Source organism: Salvelinus fontinalis, chromosome 19 (assembly GCF_029448725.1).
Source record: "Salvelinus fontinalis isolate EN_2023a chromosome 19, ASM2944872v1, whole genome shotgun sequence".
NCBI classification, from domain to species: domain Eukaryota; kingdom Metazoa; phylum Chordata; class Actinopteri; order Salmoniformes; family Salmonidae; genus Salvelinus; species Salvelinus fontinalis.
The window spans coordinates 30889525-30910741 of NC_074683.1; the positions used below are offsets into that span (position 1 = coordinate 30889525).

General features: G+C 43.6%; 2 protein-coding genes and 1 long non-coding RNA gene across 5 annotated transcripts in view; 2 read left to right on the forward strand and 1 right to left on the reverse strand.

Moving 5' to 3' along the window:
• The window catches only part of LOC129816598 (vesicle-trafficking protein SEC22a-like), a 33765-nt gene extending 25238 nt beyond the window's left edge, over positions 1–8527 (forward strand). For both annotated transcript variants that reach the window (XM_055871278.1, XM_055871277.1), the window contains 5 exons: positions 2976–3139; positions 3530–3709; positions 5793–5911; positions 6211–6276; positions 6930–8527. In XM_055871278.1, the coding sequence (XP_055727253.1) occupies positions 2976–3139; positions 3530–3709; positions 5793–5911; positions 6211–6276; positions 6930–7130 (730 nt within the window). In that variant the 3' untranslated portion in view covers positions 7131–8527. The remainder of the gene's footprint in view (positions 1–2975; positions 3140–3529; positions 3710–5792; positions 5912–6210; positions 6277–6929) is intronic.
• Positions 8528–9016: 489 nt separating this feature from the next.
• LOC129816600 (uncharacterized) lies at positions 9017–19317 on the forward strand. Its single transcript, XR_008753581.1, has 2 exons — positions 9017–13507; positions 13557–19317. It is a non-coding gene; the product is annotated as an uncharacterized LOC129816600 (long non-coding RNA).
• Positions 12323–21217, reverse strand: part of LOC129816599 (adenylate cyclase type 5-like) — a 137022-nt gene continuing 128127 nt past the window's right edge. For both annotated transcript variants that reach the window (XM_055871281.1, XM_055871280.1), the window contains exons 19-21: positions 19715–19919; positions 19360–19484; positions 12323–19061 (exon numbers count right to left, since the gene is read on the reverse strand). In XM_055871281.1, the coding sequence (XP_055727256.1) occupies positions 18933–19061; positions 19360–19484; positions 19715–19919 (459 nt within the window). In that variant the 3' untranslated portion in view covers positions 12323–18932. The remainder of the gene's footprint in view (positions 19062–19359; positions 19485–19714; positions 19920–21217) is intronic.

Genomic DNA, 21217 nt, shown 5'->3' on the forward strand with positions numbered 1-21217 from the left:
TTTGGAACAGGTCCTCTACGCTAGATTTAGAGTTATTTGGCAACTTTAGTCGTGAATTCGTAAACAAACCTTAGAATGTCTTAGTTGCATAATATATGTTTTGATTTCTATCGGCTGTTGATGATTTGAGAAAGTAGCAAGAAAAAGCTTGCAGGTTCCTTGCCTCAGGCTGCACAGCTGTTCTCTCATCAAGTGAGCATATTTTCACCCATCAGACTATTCTCAGTTTAGTCTTTACTAAAATGTAAAATTAGTTTTGATTTAGAATGGCCCATTATGAAATGGGCAAGGGGAAAAAGACATGTCATCCGTATACACTGGAATAGTGAATGGAGGCTGCTCGTTTTCCCGCCGGTCCGCTTTTCAATGATGCCGGGTAGACTAGTTTGTTTTTTTAGCGGAGCGTGTGCTTTAATATGAGCAGCTGATTAAATATAAGAATACATATTTCACTTCACGCATCAACCACTGTTTGAGGAGCGCAGCAAGAGCCTGCATGCAACAGGTGATATTCCACCCAAACTCTGTATGCCAGAGGCTCTCCAACCCTGTTCCTACAGCTACCCATTGTTTAATTTCAAGTGAAATCTGCACCGAAACATATTTCACTAAACTGTTGACAGCCACTCTGCGCGCTGGAGAAAGGAATAGAGGAAGAGATGGAAATGCATGGTGGTGAGATTCTCTAGCTAAAGCTAATGTCACCCAATTTATTTATGAAAATATTAAGTTCCCTATTAAGACTATTCACAATCAAATATAAATTCACTATAATTTGTAGGGTAACTGTAACCTCCCTGCACAATCAGTGAACCAACAGCATTGCCTATGGCTATACGTTCTCTCCCAGACTCGTGGATAGACATTTTGGAGTGTAGCATAAGGTAACCAGTCCATCCAGTATGCATAATAACAGTCCACGTTCAAAGCCTATTACGTTGTTTAGTATAGGCTAGACCAATTATGTACCAAAGACATCTTAAATGAGTTCATTATTTTTTTTTTTCAGGTGTAATTTGTAGTAGGCTATGTAGGCACAATCATAATGGGCACAATCATAATTATAACTTTTACCCCTTTTTTCTCCCCAATTTCGTGATATCCAATTGTCTTGTCTCATCGCTGCAACTCCCTTAAGGAGAGGCGAAGGTCGAGAGCCATGCGTCCTCCGAAACGTGACCCAACCAAGCCACACTGCCTGCTTAAACCGGAAGCCAGCCGCACCAATGTGTTGGAGGAAACACCGTATACCTGGCGTGCGTAGCCAAACCCTCCCCTAACCCGGACAACGCTGGGCCAATTGTGCGCCGCCCCATGAGCCTGGACTCGAACCAGGATCTCTTGTGGTACAGCTAGCAACTGCGATGCAGTGCCTTAGACCACTGCGCAACTCGGGCCTCACACAATCAGAATTGTAATAATTTTTTTGTTTGTTTTGCAGACTTGGGCTCATAAGCCTATGTGTATGTATAGGCTCTAATATGCACATGGGAGTTTTGAATGAGTCATCACTTTAAAGTGCTGTCCATCTCGTTGTTAGGCTTTGAAACAACATCCACAACAACCATGTTTCAACCTGCTGTTGAACCTGTAATTGATCATCACAGTGAGGTGAGGTTTAAAATCACAATACTGTTTTGATGCGTTTGTGATTTTTTTTTTTTTAATTGCATTTGCATTTTCAGAGTGGTTAGATGGACAGTCGAGCCCTATAGAGATCCCAACCAACACATGTCCAGAGTGCATAAGAGGAGATTACCGTGACTCAACGGTAGTGTGGAATTTTACTGTGGCCATGACTGCCGATGTGGCGGTAAAACGGTCACCCTAATTCTGTCCTATTGCTGATGTCACAACAAACTGCACTTTTCCTTGTTTTGTGAATGTCTATAAAAGCTCTGTTCTGAAATGCTCAGCTCTAATTCCCCTAATGAGTTTTGTGACAGTTTGGTCAATTACAATTGTCAGGCTATTTCAAGAAACACAACTGCGGCATTACAAAATGCATCTGTTCACATGGACGTGGGTTATTAGCCACTTGGTCCCATTAATGCCGTGTTCAAAAGCGCCGGCCTCCAACCATTTTTAGATCGGACAAAAACGAGCACCGACTAAGAAATCATTTTGAATGGCCAATTCAAGAGTTCCCAGTTGTCTTGACAGCAGATATTGGCTTGAATGAGAGGTGTGTGTGCGCACACACATTCCTCCCTCTAGGAGCATGGTTGGTTGGCCATCCACTCTACAGTCTGAAGCCTCATTTGTTATCTTGAGGTCCTTTAATCAAGGCCCAACATTGGCCTCACTGTGAAGGAAAGAGACTGCGGACATGCCAGACAGCAGTTAAGTCACTGGGTAATCTGAATTAAAGATCCTTTTGGGCAATGCTTAACTCCGACGTATTGGCCCTTCGAGGGGCTCTGCTGAGCTCCAGTTGAGTGGATGCTATGATTTTTGTCCCTCCCTCCCTGGCACTCTCCAAATGACCATAATTCAGCACCCATACTTCATAAGCAGAGGGAAGAGAGAGAGAGAGTGAGCTAGCTGTTCCCCTTCCCCATGTAATGCCTGTTTAATATTTCTGTAAAGATATTAACACAGAGACCGATACTGGCATTTCTTAGCACACTGCAAGCAAGCCTTCAAGCCACCTGTTAACATTTCTGTGAATTATTTTCGATGGATTGGTTGGAAACACCTCTGGCGAGGTTCCTTTTTTGTGTAATATCTTAGAGATGGTATTTCTTGGTAATCTTTCATTGCTATTATAATGCCAGTTGTTTTGTTATATATCTCCAAATATAATTTTGATCCTGAATAACATATGCAGGGACATCTCATGGTCTGGTTAATGAATACTATTGAACTTACTGTGCTTCCCACTGTTCAGCATTGTAATTGCAGGAAATAATAGTCCTGCAATGTAATCTTGCTCGCTCTGTGTGTGTGTGTGTGTGTGTGTGTGTGTCTTTCAGTTTCACCTGCTGTCTGGGTGTGGGTTATCTGATGGTTTGTACAGAGAACTACCCCAACGTCCTGGCCTTCTGTTTCCTGGATGAGCTGCAGAGGGAGTTCATCGTCACGTACGACGCCAAGCGTGTCAATAGCGCTGTGAGGCCATACTCCTTCATCGAGTTGGGTGAGTCTCTCCTTTTGTTTTCCCAACAAACCCATGCATTGTCTTACTTTAGAAACACAGGGTTTCCCTTAGCCTGGTTCCAGATCTGTTTGTGATTTTCTGCCAACTCCTGGCGTGACCATGACTGGTGTGTTAACAAGACTGCACAAACAGATCTGGGACCAGGCTAGGTTTCCCTGGTTTGACTCTTTCAAAAATATATATTCCATTTAGCAGACACTTATTATTTTTGCGTATTGGTGGTCTCAGGAAACTAACCCACTATCATGCCCAAACATTTTAGAGCATGTTTATACTGTACCAGCAGGAACATACTATTCCTAGGTTGTATTTTCATGATAGATTTCTCTATTCTCACACCCTTCATACTTGTGTTGCTGCCCCTTCCAGACAACTTCATCCAGAAGACGAAGCAGCGCTTCAACAGCCCCCGCTCTCTGTCCACTAAGATCAACCTGGCCGACATGCAAACAGAGATCAAACTTCGACCGCCCTACCAGCTGACCCCTGAGGACCTAGGATCCATCAACGGCTTCTCATACCACACCCCCTCCAAGTACAAGGGCATAAGTAGGTACCCCACACAGACACACACAGGATAGTTGTGGGGAAACTTCTTAGGGCTAGGCGTCCCACTAGCCGTACAACTTCCGGTGAAACTTCAGGGTGCCCAATTCAAATAAATAATCATAAAAATTATGGATTTTAAACATTTAGGTACGTACAAGTGTCTTATATTGGTTGAAAGCTTAAATTCTTGTTAATCTAACTGCACTGTCCGATTTACAGTAGCTATTACAGCGAAAGCATGCCATGCAATTGTTTGAGGACGGCGGCCCACATCAAAATATCTTTCCACCTGCACAGGTTTCATAAATTTACAAATGGCGATTTTAAATATTCACTTTTGAAAATCTTCCTCTGATTTGTCATCCAAAGGGTCCCAGCTATAATATGTGTCGTTTTGTTAGATAAAATCCTTCTTTATATCCCAAAAAGTCAGTTTAGTTGGCACCAACGATTTGAGTAATCCACTCATTTAACATAGAGAAAGGAATCCGAAAATCTACCCCTAAACTTTTTTTCAAGTCAAAATACATTTCTATTTACTCCTCAGACACCCTAAAATGTAATCAAACTATAATATTTCTTACGGAAAGAAGTATGTTCAATAGAAAACGGATTTTAGCAGATGCGTACTTTATTCATGGCGCGCGCAAACACGAATTTCCAAGACTGTGTCCCTGTACTAAAACTGATATTTCTTATTCGTTTTGGAAGTTACAAGCCTGAAACCTTGAACATAGACTGCTAACACCCTGTGGAAGCCATAGGAATTGCATCCTGGGAGCTAGAATTGAGTATGCCCTTATACTTGCAAATGTAAAAGCATGGTCTCTCAAAATAATATTCTGGATGGCTCCTACCATATCTTGTGTTCTCCTCCTACATTATTTTAACATTTCTACAAACTTCAAAGTGTTTTCTTTCCAATGTTACCAATTATATGCATATCCTGGCTTCAGGGCCTGATCTACAGGCAGTTTACTTTGGGCACGTCATTCAGACGGAAATTGAGAAAAAAGGGGCCTAGCCCTAAGAAGCTTTAGTTAGGTTATGATATTTTCTCACAAAAACCTGTACCGCTCTACAGGGTTTTAACAAACATATTTTTTAGTGCTTGCAACTGTAGTTACAGTTGAGTTGTCTGTTACACAGCTTAGTCTTTCACATTCAGCCATACATTGATAAACTCATACGCTAGGTTATGCACATTGAGGTGTTTTTCAAAGTGCCTACCTGCCTTGTGTTTTCACACACAGTAAACGTATAAGGCTCTTTACGTAAGCTTTAACATAATCACTTCACTGTGTACTGAATGACAAATTGATTTTGTTTGCATTCCATCCACCTCATTCTAATCCTCCCTTTTCCTGTTCACCCAAGCCTTTACTGTAGACATCTCCTTCTGTCACATTAGCACATGTTTAAAATGGCTTCCATCCATTCCATACCTCATGGACAGCTTGGTTGGGAGCATGTTTGGAACAGAACCAAAGTGAATCACTTGAAAGCCCTATAGGGTCAGCTCTTTGAAGGACACCTTGGCATGCATCTGTCGTTTGTGTGGCCCCTCAATTAGTGATCCCTGACTGAGACAGGCCCACCACCTCTCTGTTGGTACCTTCACACCTCAGTAAACCCAGCTAAATGATTGTGCCCTGGGTCACCACAGCTCCTCTGTCTCCCTCAAGAACCACTGCATTCATATTCACTTTCCTGTCACTCACTGTGGAGGGATGATCATCAAAACATTGTCATTTTGGGATTTAGTCAGTTTTCTCTTCAAACGTTAGGAGAATTCTAAGATTGCACATGATGGTATAGTGCAGTGGTTGACCATGTCTCTATACCCTGAACATAATCCTGCTCCTATGTAGCTATTCATCATATATTCATAAGAATTTAGCCACAAGATATTACTTTACACCCTACCTTAGGTCAAGGCAGTCTCTGCACTGAGTCTGTATTGTGATGTCCTTTAGAATCTCAACGTAGCTGTTTATCTCACTCTGTAGAGTCTCTTAATGTGTCTATTGCTCATTGGCCAGGTCATTTCTGCTGGCTCTTAACAGTTCCCTTCTCCTCCCAGCTCCCAGCCAACAGCTTGATCCTGTGACTCTACCTGGCATCGTCTCCTGTGTGCTGAGCATCCTCTGTGGAGGCCTCAATCTACTCCGAGGAGTTCATGCTATAGAGAGCACCATACAGGTAAAGCCAGAGCGATAGATACATTAGTCTATTTAATTCGGTGGGAAAGACAAAACTGACCACCTGTAGCTGTAACTAATCCAAGCCTTTTCATATGAACACTTTGTAACACCTGTATCTTAGAGGGATGCTTATTGCTTTTCAGAGGCTGCTTTTGTCCAATGCTTTTGTTGGCTTTGTTGTCGTACCAGTTTCACCAAGCCTCGTTTCAAGCCTACCTACTGCTGTACATTCATCATTTATTGACCTCGCTATCTTCTTCTCTCCCTCGTCTTCCTCCCCCGTTGGTTTGCCGGCAGAACGACGACGAAGATTTTAATTACGTGATTGCCTTTTTCCTGGGCACAGCAGCCTGTCTGTATCAGGTAAGTCATGGCGAGCAAGAGCTGCCTTGTCGCCTTCTGGTAGTCACTGTGATGAGTGAGGTGGGGCTCCCGAGTGACGCAGGTGTAAGCCATTGCTTCTCAGTGCTAGAGGCGTCACTACAGACTCTGGTTCGATTCCAGGCTGTATCACAACTGGCCGTGATTGGAAGTCCCATAGGGCGGTGCACAATTGGTCCAAGGTCGTTAGGGTTTGGCCGGGGTATGCCGTCACTGTAAATAAGAATTTGTTCTTAACTGACTTGCGTAGTTAAATAAATGAAAAACAACCCTGCACTTTGCATCACAACTCTCACTGTACAGAGGGGGTTGTTAGTGTTACCAAGATGGTCTGAGTCTAGCTACAGTTTACACATCATTTTACATTGAAAAGTGAAACTAATATGTATTACATTTATAGTGCAGAATAGGGCTTGTCATGTTATTGCTGGTAGTTGATTTAAGCGTGCACTAAATAATTGGGGCTTCCTTGAATAAAGGTAAAATATTGGACATGGTTTGAAAGCAAAGAAAGATTGGTCTCCTGCAAGGGATTTTCAATACAATGAAGTAGCTCTATTGTTCTCACAGAAGTTGACTCTTCTCTGTTTCCCGGTGTCTGTCTCTCTCTCTTTCACTCATCTCTCCCTCTTCAGTGCTCCCTGTTTGCGTACTTCTCTGTGTGGAGGAACAGTAAGTCATTCCTGGCCTTCGCCCTGATCTGTCTGTCCAACATGTACCTGTATGAACTGAGGAACGTGTGGCAGATCCTCTTCCATGTGACTGTAGGGGCCTTCATGACACTACAGATCAGACTGAGGCAGCCGCAGGGCAAAGCTCCAGACTACAACGTCTGACAAACCACAACCACGAGACTTACAGTCAAACAATAACAAGAAATAAACAACTTCAGTGTCTGACAACCCAACAAATATACTAATTTACAACCAACCAACCACCAACAACAAAACCATGTCTAAGGCTATGGAGCAAAGAAGTGCCTCTGCTCCTGCTCTCTTTATCATGTTCCTTCCCCACCACCGCTCAGGATTGTGGGCCAGCCTGGCCCTGCTTCAATCCTGTTGGATGCTGAGCTCACTTTAGCGTGGCCTCAAAGTGATACGGCCCAATAGGAGGTGCCACTGCAGCCAAATAATTAGTTAATTGGCTAATAATAATATTCATATGAATATGTTTGGGGTAACTATCAGGAGTCTGAACAGGGGTTTCTGGCTTTTAAATTGAATCTCTGGCATCACAGACATGTATAATTGAAGTAATTTAGCAGACGCTCTTATCCAGAGTGAATACAGAAGAAATTAGTGTTAAGTACCTTCCTAAAGGGCATATCGACAGATTTTTTTTTTTTACCTAGTCGGCTCGGGGATTCAAACCAGCGACATTTTGGTTACTGGACCAATGCTCTTAACTGTTAGGCTACCTGCCACCCCAGTATCACATGTTATTCAATATCTTGGCTAGTAAAGATTTGTTTTATTGGTTTGAGAATAATTTATTCAAAATAATGTGTATGATCATGTCACACCTGTTACTTCCATGTACTGCTGTACTTTGTTGCAGGCTTCAGGAAAATGCTATTGCTTGTAAGCTGAGTTTGGCAAATGTAATGTGGTGGTGTTATCCCACTGGGAGGCCAACCTTATCAACTCCGTATCATCTGCCAGACCTCCTGGTGCAGTGGTGGTAACAGCAGCCACTGCTGGAAAGGGTTTCATTTACCTGTGAGCCGTCTGCCATCCCGATGTTTCAGGGTATTACTCTAAAGGCCAGAGTAGGAGAGGAGCTAGACTAGTTACTTATATTGTAGCAGAAATGGTTACTTCCAAAAATACTCTGCATTTCTTTTGCCATGTATTTTCCAATGCATCATTTCTTTTGCATAGCTTTTAGATTCTATTGCAGAAATGTTTGACTTGTCAGAAGCATAAATTACTGAGGACAATGTCAGTAAAATTCCTAGAAACATTGTTAATTTAATGAAGAGTTAAGGGATTGTGCCAACAATGTTAGTTTTTTGGGGGGGTGGAGTGGCCTGTGTCAGTCAGACTAGAGATAGTCATTGCATGAGTGGAGAGTATAAACATGGAACCAAGTATTATGAACATCTGGCAACTAACTACATGTATATCTGGGTACTACTGCACGGATCCAACCCTTAACATGTGTCATCAACAATGGCCAATATGTTACTACACTGCTCAAAAAAATAAAGGGAACACTTAAACAACACAATGTAACTCCAAGTCAATCACACTTCTGTGAAATCAAACTGTCCACTTAGGAAGCAACACTGATTGACAATAAATTGCACATGCTGTTGTGCAAATGGAATAGACAAAAGGTGGAAATTATAGGCAATTAGCAAGACACCCCCCAAAAGAGGAGTGATTCTGCAGGTGGTGACCACAGACCACTTCTCAGTTCCTATGCTTCCTGGCTGATGTTTTGGTCACTTTTGAATGCTGGCGGTGCTCTCACTCTAGTGGTAGCATGAGACGGAGTCTACAACCCACACAAGTGGCTCAGGTAGTGCAGTTCATCCAGGATGGCACATCAATGCGAACTGTGGCAAAAAGGTTTGCTGTGTCTGTCAGCGTAGTGTCCAGAGCATGCAGGCGCTACCAGGAGACAGGCCAGTACATCAGGAGACGTGGAGGAGGCCGTAGGAGGGCAACAACCCAGCAGCAGGACCGGTACCTCCGCCTTAGTGCAAGGAGGTGCACTGCCAGAGCCCTGCAAAATGACCTCCAGCAGGCCACAAATGTGCATGTGTCAGCATATGGTCTCACAAGGGGTCTGAGGATCTCATCTCGCTACCTAATGGCAGTCAGGCTACCTCTGGCGAGCACATGGAGGGCTGTGTGGCCCCACAAAGAAATGCCACCCCACACCATGACTGACCCATCGCCAAACCGGTCATGCTGGAGGATGTTGCAGGCAGCAGAACGTTCTCCACGGCGTCTCCAGACTCTGTCACGTCTGTCACATGTGCTCAGTGTGAACCTGCTTTCATCTGTGAAGAGCACAGGGCGCCAGTGGCAAATTTGCCAATCTTGGTGTTCTCTGGCAAATGCCAAACGTCCTGCACGGTGTTGGGCTGTAAGCACAACCCCCACCTGTGGATGTCGGGCCCTCATACCACCCTCATGGAGTCTGTTTCTGACCGTTTGAGCAGACACATGCACATTTGTGGCCTGTTGGAGGTCATTTTGCAGGGCGCTGGCAGTGCACCTCCTTGCATAAAGGCGGAGGTAGCGGTCCTGCTGCTGGGTTGTTGCCCTCCTACAGCCTCCTCCACGTCTTCTGGTGTACTGGCCTGTCTCCTGGTAGCGCCTGCATGCTCTGGACACTACGCTGACAGACACAGCAAACCTTTTTGCCACAGTTCGCATTGATGGGCCATCCTGGATGAACTGCACTACCTGAGCCACTTGTGTGGGTTGTAGACTCCGTCTCATGCTACCACTAGAGTGAGAGCACCGCCAGCATTCAAAAGTGACCAAAACATCAGCCAGGAAGCATAGGAACTGAGAAGTGGTCTGTGGTCACCACCTGCAGAATCACTCCTCTTTTGGGGGGTGTCTTGCTAATTGCCTATAATTTCCACCTTTTGTCTATTCCATTTGCACAACAGCATGTGCAATTTATTGTCAATCAGTGTTGCTTCCTAAGTGGACAGTTTGATTTCACAGAAGTGTGATTGACTTGGAGTTACATTGTGTTGTTTAAGTGTTCCCTTTATTTTTTTGAGCAGTGTATTAGCCTGTACATCTTAGCAGGCTGTGGTACTTGACCTTTGACCTAAGTTAGCCTCCAGTATGACATCTAGGACTTAAATGTTTTATTTGATGTTGGCTGTTTCCAGGGGTGCAACTTTCACAGCGGATGATGCATTTGTATTCCCCCCACAGTTGTATCATTGGAATGTGATACAAAATAAGTTAACGGTGTGCTTTAGGACCATGCAGACGCCTCTGAGCAGTCGGGTAGGGTGTTTATCCGACTGGATAAAAAAAGTCTCCCCCCACTTCTAAATCCAAAGTTGCTCCCCTGGCTGTATGTAATGACATACTTTTGCAATCTATGTAACTAAATATACAACATTAAACAGATCCTCATTTTGCTAATGGTGTTTTGCATAACCAAGTAGTTTACTACAGTGCCTTCAGAAAGTATTCATACCCCTTGACTTATTTCATCTTTTGTGTTACAGCCTGAATTCAAAATGGATTAAATTGAGTTTCTCACCCATCTACACACAATACCCTTTAATGATAAAGTGAAAATATGTTTTAGAAATGTTAGCAAATGTATTGAAAATGCAGATGTCTCTCATTTACATAAGTATTCTCACCCTTGAGTCAATACATGTTAGAATCACCTTTTGACAGCGATTACAGCTGTAAGTCTATGAGCTTTGCACACCTGGATTGTACAACATTTCCATATTCTTTAAATTCTTCAAGCTCTGTTAAGTTGGTTGTTGATCATTGCTAGACAGCCATTTAAGTCTTGCCATAGATTTACAAGCCAAGGGGTGTGAATACTTTCTGAAGGCACATCTTCTCAGAGGTTTCTTAACTTTTTTTCTATTACAAACTCCTTTACTGTATGTGTAACGTACCATTAAGTGTAGTGCCTGTATCAATCAGCGCAGTAGAAATGATACCAAATGGATACCATACCAATCCATAATCTACTACACCTGAGAGTCAAACAAGAGTTGGACCCAAGGAGTAGTGCATTTCTAATTGTTATTTCAAACGAGTTTCATGTAAAATAATTCCCCTGGTGCCTTGGCAGCAGATAATGGGGATCCCTAATAAATACAAATCAGGAAGTGTAAGGTTGAATGCAGAAGAACTCGTAGGTATTAGAAGGGAGAAATTGTAACTCATTTGGACAGCACTTTAAATTTGAACGCAAGTGAGGGGAAATCGGAGTTGCCGTCTAGGCCTATTTGTGACTAATACAGACATAATCAAAGTTATTTTTACTGCCCACAGCAACCGTGGTGTACTCACAGGTGTGCTGCTTTTTAAAGGGCATGGACTCGGCAAGATGACCAATTTATGAGTCCTGACAAATCATTGTCTTCATCCAGCTGTATTGTAAGCTACTTAGCTGTTTATTGTTTACGGTTCTTCTATCAGTTTTATTATGCTGTGATTTCCTCTGAAGTGCAGGGCATTTAAAGCACTTCTAGCTTCCCTTTGTAAAAATTTTAATCAACATAGTTTTTGTACACAGTAAAGCCTGTTAAATGAATTGATCAGTAGGCTACAATGCCCTTGGCTTGGACTGTTTCCTCTGTAGTCTCCAGTTTATTTGGTCTGTGGCCATTGCATTTAAATAGTCAGTCTTACTCGCTTAACTAAGTTAACAATTATGGGCAATTTGCAGAGAGACAGATAAAATAGGCCTGTTCATATTGTATTTTATCAGTGCTTAAGTTATACATGTTATTAGATATATACCTAGTCTAATTCACAACCAAGGGTCATTGGTCAGGGTGCCATTTGTGACAGAGTTACTATCATCTATATTGTGCACTACTTTTGACCAGGGCTCTTATGGGTCCTGGTCAAAAGTAGTGCACTATATAGGTGATAGGGTACGAATTCTAAATCACCATATTGCTTTCATATAGCTGTATTATTAATGAAGAAAATACAAAGGGAGCCATTGTTTAGTACAGCCCACCTGTTAGGATCCTTTTTTTTGTACCAATGACAGTGTAATGCTGCCCCCCTCTGGCGATCTAGAGGAACAATCGTAGAGATCCTTTTGAATTTGTGTTCTATATGTAGATCAATCAGAACAATCAACTCAAGCAGTTCAGCGAAATGGCAGGCGAGCTGGCTGGTAAGTTCCCTCTTCTCTTTCTACTAGTAGTGAAACATATTACCATTTGGATCATCAAAGACTAAAATAAATCTATGGGTGTACATCTGAAACAACCATCCAAACATAAGGTTATAGAGAGATATAGGATGCCACATCAAAAAAAAAAGGCGCTGTCAACAAGTGCAATTTTAGTGGTTTATTGAATGTAACAAAGACGCTTAGTGTTTGACATGATAGAAAGCAAAGACAACCCAAGGTTTAGTCTGGGTACCAGTCTTCTTAGCTAACACTCTATGCGGAATGTAATAGCTGAACAGAGACAGCAACCAGGTTATGCAAGTCCTGCCTCTGACTCAAAACACACTGATGTCATTCCTCTTCTCTCCGCTCCATCTAGTGAAAACCTCACGAGGTTCATCCTTTCTCCAAATATAGGGAGAGAAAGGGAGCTGTGCTCCTCCCTAGCAGAGACGTTAAAGGTCAATTGAATTCAATGGCACTATTTTCCTTGCTTGTTTTCAAAGTAGCAGAAACTAAAGTACAATCTCAACCTCCAATAGAAGCCATGTGTCCTTACAACACCAATGACACACAGTAAAAAAAAAATATCAAGATAAGCAAGAAATGGCACCATTTTGAGGAGTGGAGAGGGACTGAATGGGTTATAGCAGTAGAGTAGATCCCTCATGTTTCTAGTGGAAGGAGGGTGTTGGTTTGAAAAGAGTAAAGACCAGAGGAGAAGGGCTCTATTTAAGCCGTATCATTGAAGTTGAGCGTTACATCTTGAATTAAATTTAAAGTCGATGTTCCCGCTTTAAGGCGTCCGCATGCTTCCCAGCCAAAATAGTTTGGAAGAGTTTCTGCATATTTTATGACGCCTTTTGTGCTGTTTTGGACTTTGTTGAGTTTTTAGAGGGGCTGTTCAGGCATGCTCTTAACCACTAGGCTATCTGTCACCCAGAATGAATAGAGCGCCAAGACATTCTTCCTATCCACACATACCTCGGGGTACAAAGTGACAATCCAAACAGACAGACTGCTTCTCAAGAACTGATTGGTACCCAAATCACCAATATTGTCACTAAGTAGTTGTTTGATGATGGGAAAGAAAAATAAATTGTGAAATTAGAATGACATCAGATGTAGGATAAGATAAAGAACCCACAGTATACTGTATCACTGATGGGGCTGCTCTACCAGAAACATGAAGGTCCCACAGTATGCTGTATCACTGATGGGGCTGCTCTACCAGAAACATGAAGGTCCCACAGTATACTGTATCACTGATGGGGCTGCTCTACCAGAAACATGAAGGTCCCACAGTATGCTGTATCACTGATGGGGCTGCTCTACCAGAAACATGAAGGTCCCACAGTATACTGTATCACTGGGGCTGCTCTACCAGAAACATGAAGGTCCCACAGTATGCTGTATCACTGATGGGGCTGCTCTACCAGAAACATGAAGGTCCCACAGTATGCTGTATCACTGATGGGGCTGCTCTACCAGAAACATGAAGGTCCCACAGTATACTGTATCACTGATGGGGCTGCTCTACCAGAAACATGAAGGTCCCACAGTATGCTGTATCACTGATGGGGCTGCTCTACCAGAAACATGAAGGTCCCACAGTATGCTGTATCACTGATGGGGCTGCTCTACCAGAAACATGAAGGTCCCACAGTATGCTGTATCACTGATGGGGCTGCTCTACCAGAAACATGAAGGTCCCACAGTATGCTGTATCACTGATGGGGCTGCTCTACCAGAAACATGAAGGTCCCACAGTATGCTGTATCACTGATGGGGCTGCTCTACCAGAAACATGAAGGTCCCACAGTATGCTGTATCACTGATGGGGCTGCTCTACCAGAAACATGAAGGTCCCACAGTATGCTGTATCACTGATGGGGCTGCTCTACCAGAAACAGATGAAGGGGGATAGAGGTTTGCAAAATTCCAGTCACTCCCCAAATTCCCAGGTTTTCTAGAAATCTCGGTTGGGAGTTTACTGGATTTCCTGCTTTTTCCCTCCTGATTCCGGGAATCTTCCAACCAGTATTTTAGAAAAACCTGGGAATTTTGGCAAAGTTACTGGAATTGTGCAACTCTAATGGGGATAAAAAATATCCAGCAGATCAAAGGTCAAAAGGAAACATCTCCACATGGACTCCCACAAGTTGTTCCTCATATTGTTTAATACAAGGATGACGTCATCAGTATAGACAAGTATAAAGGCCTCATTGGAGAAAATTGGACATTCATTGGGTCATAACATCTGATTTTTGCCAGGGTTGGTGGGATGGCTTCATAGAACACCAAATCAGTCTCTATCTATGACATGGACTGACTGCAGGGGGTCATCTAAAAGAACATGTCGGGGGATGCCTTGCCACAAGTGCAAGCAACTGCTTGATATTCAAACCAAATGTGTGGAAAAAGCAGGTGAACTAGAAAGAATGAAGAATACAGTGATGGGAAAGAAAACGAATTGTCCACCCCTTGGATGATTGTAATAGGTCTCAGTCAGCTATGTACATCCGAATACATGTTTATTTATAGATACTTCTCTCTAATATATTAATGTACAAAATATAGAATCTAAAATATCTGATAGGGTTTGGTGTTTGAGTCAAAATACAAAATGTCAAATACAAAAAAGCTTTTCGTTGACATCCTCGGTTGAAAGTGTCGTCAGTTAAAGCGTGTGTGTCTGTTATGTGCATGTATGTGTGGCTAGCGTATGTCTGTGTTTCTGTGTGTGTTTTTGCCCCTGTGTTTGCATGATGTGTGTGTGTGTTGTGTAGAGCTCTGTAAACTCACACTGAACAGAGCAGTCTCACTGGTCGTTCAAGTAGCCAGCCAGGTTAACACGGCCCACCAAGGCTCCCTACTAGAGATGAAACACACTGCTCCTTCCTATCTGACCAACTCCAGTAAAGGGTTTGATAGTGCTGCTGTGCTGGCTGGCAATATTAGTACATAGTGTACCAATGGTTTGGAGAATTGCAATATCTGTACCACTCAAGTGTACAAAGACAGCATACATGGACTGTATGAACAAAAAACACTTTTTTCCACATATACTGTGTACATATACAGTACCAATCAAAAGTGTGAACACAACTACTCATTCAAGGGTTTTTCTTTATTTTTACTATTTTCTACATTGTAGAATAATAGTGAAGACATCAAAACTATGAAATAACACATGGAACCAGAAAAGTGTTAAAATCATAACATATTTTATGTTTTGAGATTCTTCAAAGTAGGCCCCCTTTTGCCTTGACAGCTTTGCGCACTCTTGGCATTCTCTCAACCAGCTTCATGAGGTAGTCACCTGGAATGCATTTCAATTAACAGGTGTGCCTCGTTAAAAGTGAATTTGTGGAATTTCTTTCCTCCTTAATGCGTCTGAGCCAATCAGTTGTGTTGTGACAAGGTAGGGGTGGTATACAGAAGATAGCCCTATTTGGTAAAAGACCAAGTCCATACCATGGCAAGAACAGCTCAAATAAGCAAAGAGAAACGACAGTCAATCATTACTTTAAGACATGGTCAGTCAATATGGAAAATCTCAAGAACTTTGGACATTTCTTCAAGTGCAGTTGTAAAAACCATTAAGCACTATGATGAAACTGGCTCTCATGAGCACCGCCACAGGAAAGGAAGACCCAGAGTTATCTCTGCTGCGGAGGATAAGTTCATTAGAGTTACCAGCCTCAGAAATCGACAATTAACTGCACCTCAAAGAGTTCAAGTAACAGACACATCTCAACATCAACTGTTCAGAGGAGTCAGGCCTTCATGGTTGAATTGCTGCAAAGAAACCACTACTAAAGGACACCAATAATAATAAGAAACATAAGCAATGGGCATTAGACCGGTGGAAATCTGTCCTTTGGTCTGATGAGTCCAAATTTGAGATTTTTGGTTCCAACCGCCGTGTCTTTGTGAGATGTTCTCAGCATGTGTGGTTCCTATTTATGTAGAATTCAAGGCACACTTAACCAACATGGCTACCACAGCATTCTGCAGCGATATGCCATCCCATCTGGTTTGCGCTTAGTGTGACTATCATTTGTTTTTCAACAGGACAATGACCCAACACCTCCAGGCTGTGTAAAGGCTATTTTACCAAGAAGGAGACTGATGGAGTACTGCATCAGATGACCTGACCTCCACAATCACCCGACCTCAACCCAAATGAGATGGTTTGGGATGAGTTGGACTGCAGAGTGAAGGAAAAGCAGCCAACAAGTGCTCAGCATATGTGGGAACCCCTTCAAGGCTGTTGGAAAAGGATTCCTTGTGAAGGTGGTTGAGAGAATGCCAAGAGTGTGCAAAGTTGTCATCAAGGCAAAGAGTGGCTACTTTGAAGAATCTAAAATATATTTTGATTAACAATTTTTTGATTACGACATGATTCCCTTTGTGTTATTTCATAGTTTTGATCTCTTCACTATTATTGTAAAATGTAGAAAATAGTAAAAATGAAGCAACTCTTGAATGAGTAGGTGTGTCAACTTTTGACTGTTACTGTATATACAGTGCATTCAGAAAGTATTACGACCCCTTGACTTTTTACACATTTTGTTACGTTACAGACTTATTCTAAAATGGGATTCAATAGTTTTTTCCCCTCATCAATCTACACACAATAAGCCATAAGAACCAAGCAAAAAGCAGGTTTGATTTTTTTCTTTTTTTATGGGAATATCACATTTACATAAGTATTCCGACCCTTTTGCTCAGTACTTTGTTGAAGCACCTTTGACAGCGATTACAGCCTCAAGTCTTCTTGGGTATGACGCTACAAACTTGGCACACATATTTGGGGAGTTTCTCCCATTTTTCTCAGCAGATCATCTCAAGCTCTGTCAGGTTGGATGGGGAGCGTCGCTACACAGCTATTTTCAGGTCTCCAGAGATGTTTGATCAGGTTCAAGTCCGTGCTCTGGCTGGGCCACTCAAGGACATTCGGAGACTTGTCCCAAAGCCACTCCTTGGCTGTGTGCTTAATGTCATTGTCCTGTTAAAAGGTGAACCTTCGCCCCAGTCTGAGGTCCTGAGCGCTCTGGACCAGGTTTTCATCAAGGATCTCTCTGTACTTTGCTCCGGTCATCTTTCCCTTCGATCCTGAATAGTCTCCCAGTCACTGCCGCTGAAAAACATTGCCACAGCATGATGCTGCCACCACCATGCTTCACCGTAGGGATGGTGTTGGCCAGGTGATGAGCGGTGCCTGGTTTCCTCCAGACGTGATGCTTGGCATTCAGGCCGAAGAGTTCAATCTTGGTTTCATCAGACCAAAGAATGTTTTTTCTCATGGTCTGAGAGTCCTTTAGGTGCCTTTTGACAGCCCGCTTGGAGTTTGACATGTGTTTTCTGTCTGTCCACTCTACCATGAAGGCCTGATTTGTGGAGTGCTGCAGAGATGGTTGTCCTTCTGAAAGGTTCTCCCATATCTACAGAGGAACTCTGGAGCTCTGTCAGTGACCATCGGGTTCTTGGTCATCTCCCTGACCAAGGCCCTTCTACCCCAATTGCTCAGTTTGGCTGGGCGGCCAGCTCTAGGAAGAGTTTTGGTGGTTCCAAACTTCTTCCATTTAAAAATGATGGAGGCCACAGTGTTCTTGGGGACCTTCAATGCTGCAGAAATGTTTTGGTACCCTTCCCCAGATCTGTGCCTCGACACAATCCTGTCTCGGAGCTCTACGGACAATTCCTTCAACATCATGGCTTAGGTTTTGCTCTGACATGCACTGTCAACTGGGGGACCTTATATAGACAGGTGTGTGCCTTTTCAAATCATGTCCAATCAATTGAATTTACCACAGGTGGACTCCAAGTTGAAAAACATCTCAAGGATGATCAATGGAAACAGAATTTACCTGATCTCAAGGGTCTGAATACTTATGTAAATAAGGTATGTCCGTTTTTTTATTTTGAATAAATTTGCAAACATTTCTAAAAACCTGGTTTCGCTTTGTCGTTATGGGGTATTATGTGTAGACTAATGAGGACATTTTTTATTTAATCCATTTTAGAAAAAGTCTAACATAATAAAATGTGGAAAACGTGAAGGGGCCTGAATACTTTCCGAATGTTTTATGTGTATATATGGGTTTCAGTGTCTTCATGCAGGTTTTGTTTAGAGCGACTTGGCTCTTTCAGCAGAATGTCTAAGAACACACACAGTGGATCGATTTCCTCAGAAAACCTTAGAGATCTACAGTACTGCAAGATGATTGGCTCTTAGCCATTCCTTAACTCACACTATGACCTATAGAAATAAGACTGTGAGAGAATGCTGCTGTCACAATGTGTCTCTGTCTGCTGTAGTCTGATGGGATTTCTTTGGTCTCTTCAGCGAACTCAGGCCCTCTGAGCTCCTCCCTGTCTCTTTACCCCAATCCGAGAGGAGGCTGGGTGGGGTCTCCTTCACTCTGGTCCAATCGGAGGCTGACCTCTGCAGGTAGGGAGGAGATAAACCTAGGACAAGGGGTGTTGATGGGGGGCAGTCAGTTCCCCAAGCAAACACATGTCCATGAGCCTGCTCGTCAAAGACTTGGGGGGGGTCAGCCCCTTTTAGTCCAATACCCCCTCTCCTCTCAGCCTTTTCCTGCACCAGTGTCAGTCTGTTACTGGGGCTGCTTCTGAATAGGCTGTGTCTGAAATGGCACCCTATTTCCTATATAGTGCACTACTTTAGAACAGAGCCCTGTGTCCCTGGTCAAAAGTAGTGTAATATACAGGGAATAGGTTTCCATTTGGGACACAGCCTGGTGTTAACTGCTGGGAGGTCCTCCAGTGAGGAAGTAGGTCTGCATTTCTCCTTTACCCTTCACCTTGACCAGGCCTCGGCACTCTAGTGTGTAGTTATAGGAGTTCAGTACGTTGTACAGGTCTGAGGTCACCTGGCGGGAGAAAGGCCAGAGAGGAAAAGAAAGGTGGGAAAGTAAGTAGTCATGAAGTCACACAGAGGATAGCAGTGTTCACATATCTTAATCATAAGCACACTGCCTGTCATTTCACACTGCCAAATTATAATATTCTAAAAGATCGACACAAGGTTAAAAAAGAGTGCACACTGTAAGCTATGCTTCCATGTGCTTTACAATGTTTCCACCCTTAGGTCTTCATCATAGTTATAATAAAGTCACAATAGAAATCCTTGGTGTGTTATCAGTTTCTTCTGTGCTGTGTCTGAGTTACCTGGATCCGCTCAGGTACACCAGTGCTGTCCATGCGGCTGGCCACGTTGACTGTATTCCCCCAGATATCATACTGGGGCTTCCTGGCCCCGATCACCCCAGCCACCACTGGACCCATGTTCAGACCTGCACCGGTGGACAGGGATATAGTTCATCATGTTTTTAACAATATATACAGTATGTTCAATATACATTTTTCTATTGGTCAGCAGAGTTTTTCCTGATGAGGTCACATTTTTTTCCATTACTCATTATAGATTTTGTGAGGCACTTCTGCTTAAGGATATCGTTCTTCTCATGAATTCACATGAAAATGAACAAGGCAACAAAATGATCTTTCCCATAGGCAGCTTTACCGATCTTCATCTTGAAGTTATTGAAGGAGTGTTCGTTGATGTACTTCATCTGATCCATGAGTCTCATGGCGTAGTCTGCCAGGGCTCTGATGTGTGAGCGGCCTTCCTTGTCGTAGGTAGAGTCGTTGAGGCCAGAGGCAGCCATGTAGGTACTGCCGATGGTCTTTATCTTCTCCAGCTGGCGGAACTGGTCCTCACTGATGATCTGGGGGGAGAGGAGGACAATAGAGAAGTGAAAGACATTTACTAGTTAGTTTACTTGGGTTAATAGCATTGAGATTGTTAGCTCTATTTCAACATAGCAGGGTCCAATAATAGTCACTAGTACCAATACTGAAGTTATATTAGGAGTAATGGGACAGAACATATGGTCAGCGTAAACACACACACACACACACACACAGAGAAAGGCCCCTCTCACCTTGTCAAATTCTGTGGTAATCTCAATGAGCAGATGGACACGCCACTCCCTCTCTTCATCTCTCCCCCCCTCATACCTCTCTCCCTCCTCCCATCTACATATCTCTCACCTCCATCTCTACTCCCCCATCCTCATACATCTCTCCTCCCATTATCATATCTTCCTCATACCTCTCTCCTCCCCATCCCATCCTCTCTTCTCCTCCCCATCCTCATACCTCTATCCTCCTCCCCATCCTCATACCTCTATCCTCCTCCCCATCCCTCTTTCCTCCTTCCCCATCCCTCTCTCTCCTCCCCATCCCGCTCTCTCCTCCCCATCCTCACAACTCTAACTCTACTCTCCATATCTCTATCATCCTCCCATCCTCATACCTCTCTCTCCTCCTTCCCCATCCTCATACCTCTCTCCTCCTTCCCCATCCCTGTCTCCTCCTCCCCATCCTCACAACTCTAACTCTACTCCCATCCTCATACCTCTCTCTCCTCCTCCCCATCCTCACAACTCTAACTCTACTCCCATCCTCATACCTCTCTCCTCTCCTCCCCATCCTCATACCTCTCTCTCCTCTCCTCTCATCCCCATCCTCATACCTCATACCTCTAACTCTACTCCCATCCTCATACCTCTCTCCTCTCCTCCCCATCCTCATACCTCTCTCCTCTCCTCCCCATCCTCATACCTCTCTCTCCTCTCATCCCCATACCTCTAACTCTACTCCCATCCTCATACCTCTCTCTCCTCTCCTCTCCTCCCCATCCTCATACCTCTCTCCTCCTCCCCATCCTCATACCTCTCTCCTCCTCCCCCATCCTCATACCTCTCTCCTCCTCCCCCATCCTCATACCTCTCTCCTCCTCCCCCATCCTCATACCCGCCTTTCTCATACCCCTCTCTCTCCTCCCGCCTTTCTCATACCTCTCTCTCTCCTCCCGCCTTTCTCATACCTCTCTCTCTCCTCCCGCCTTTCTCATACCTCTCTCCTCCCGCCTTTCTCATACCTCTCTCTCTCCTCCCGCCTTTCTCATACCTCTCTCTCTCCTCCCGCCTTTCTCATACCTCTTTCTCTCCTCCCGCCTTTC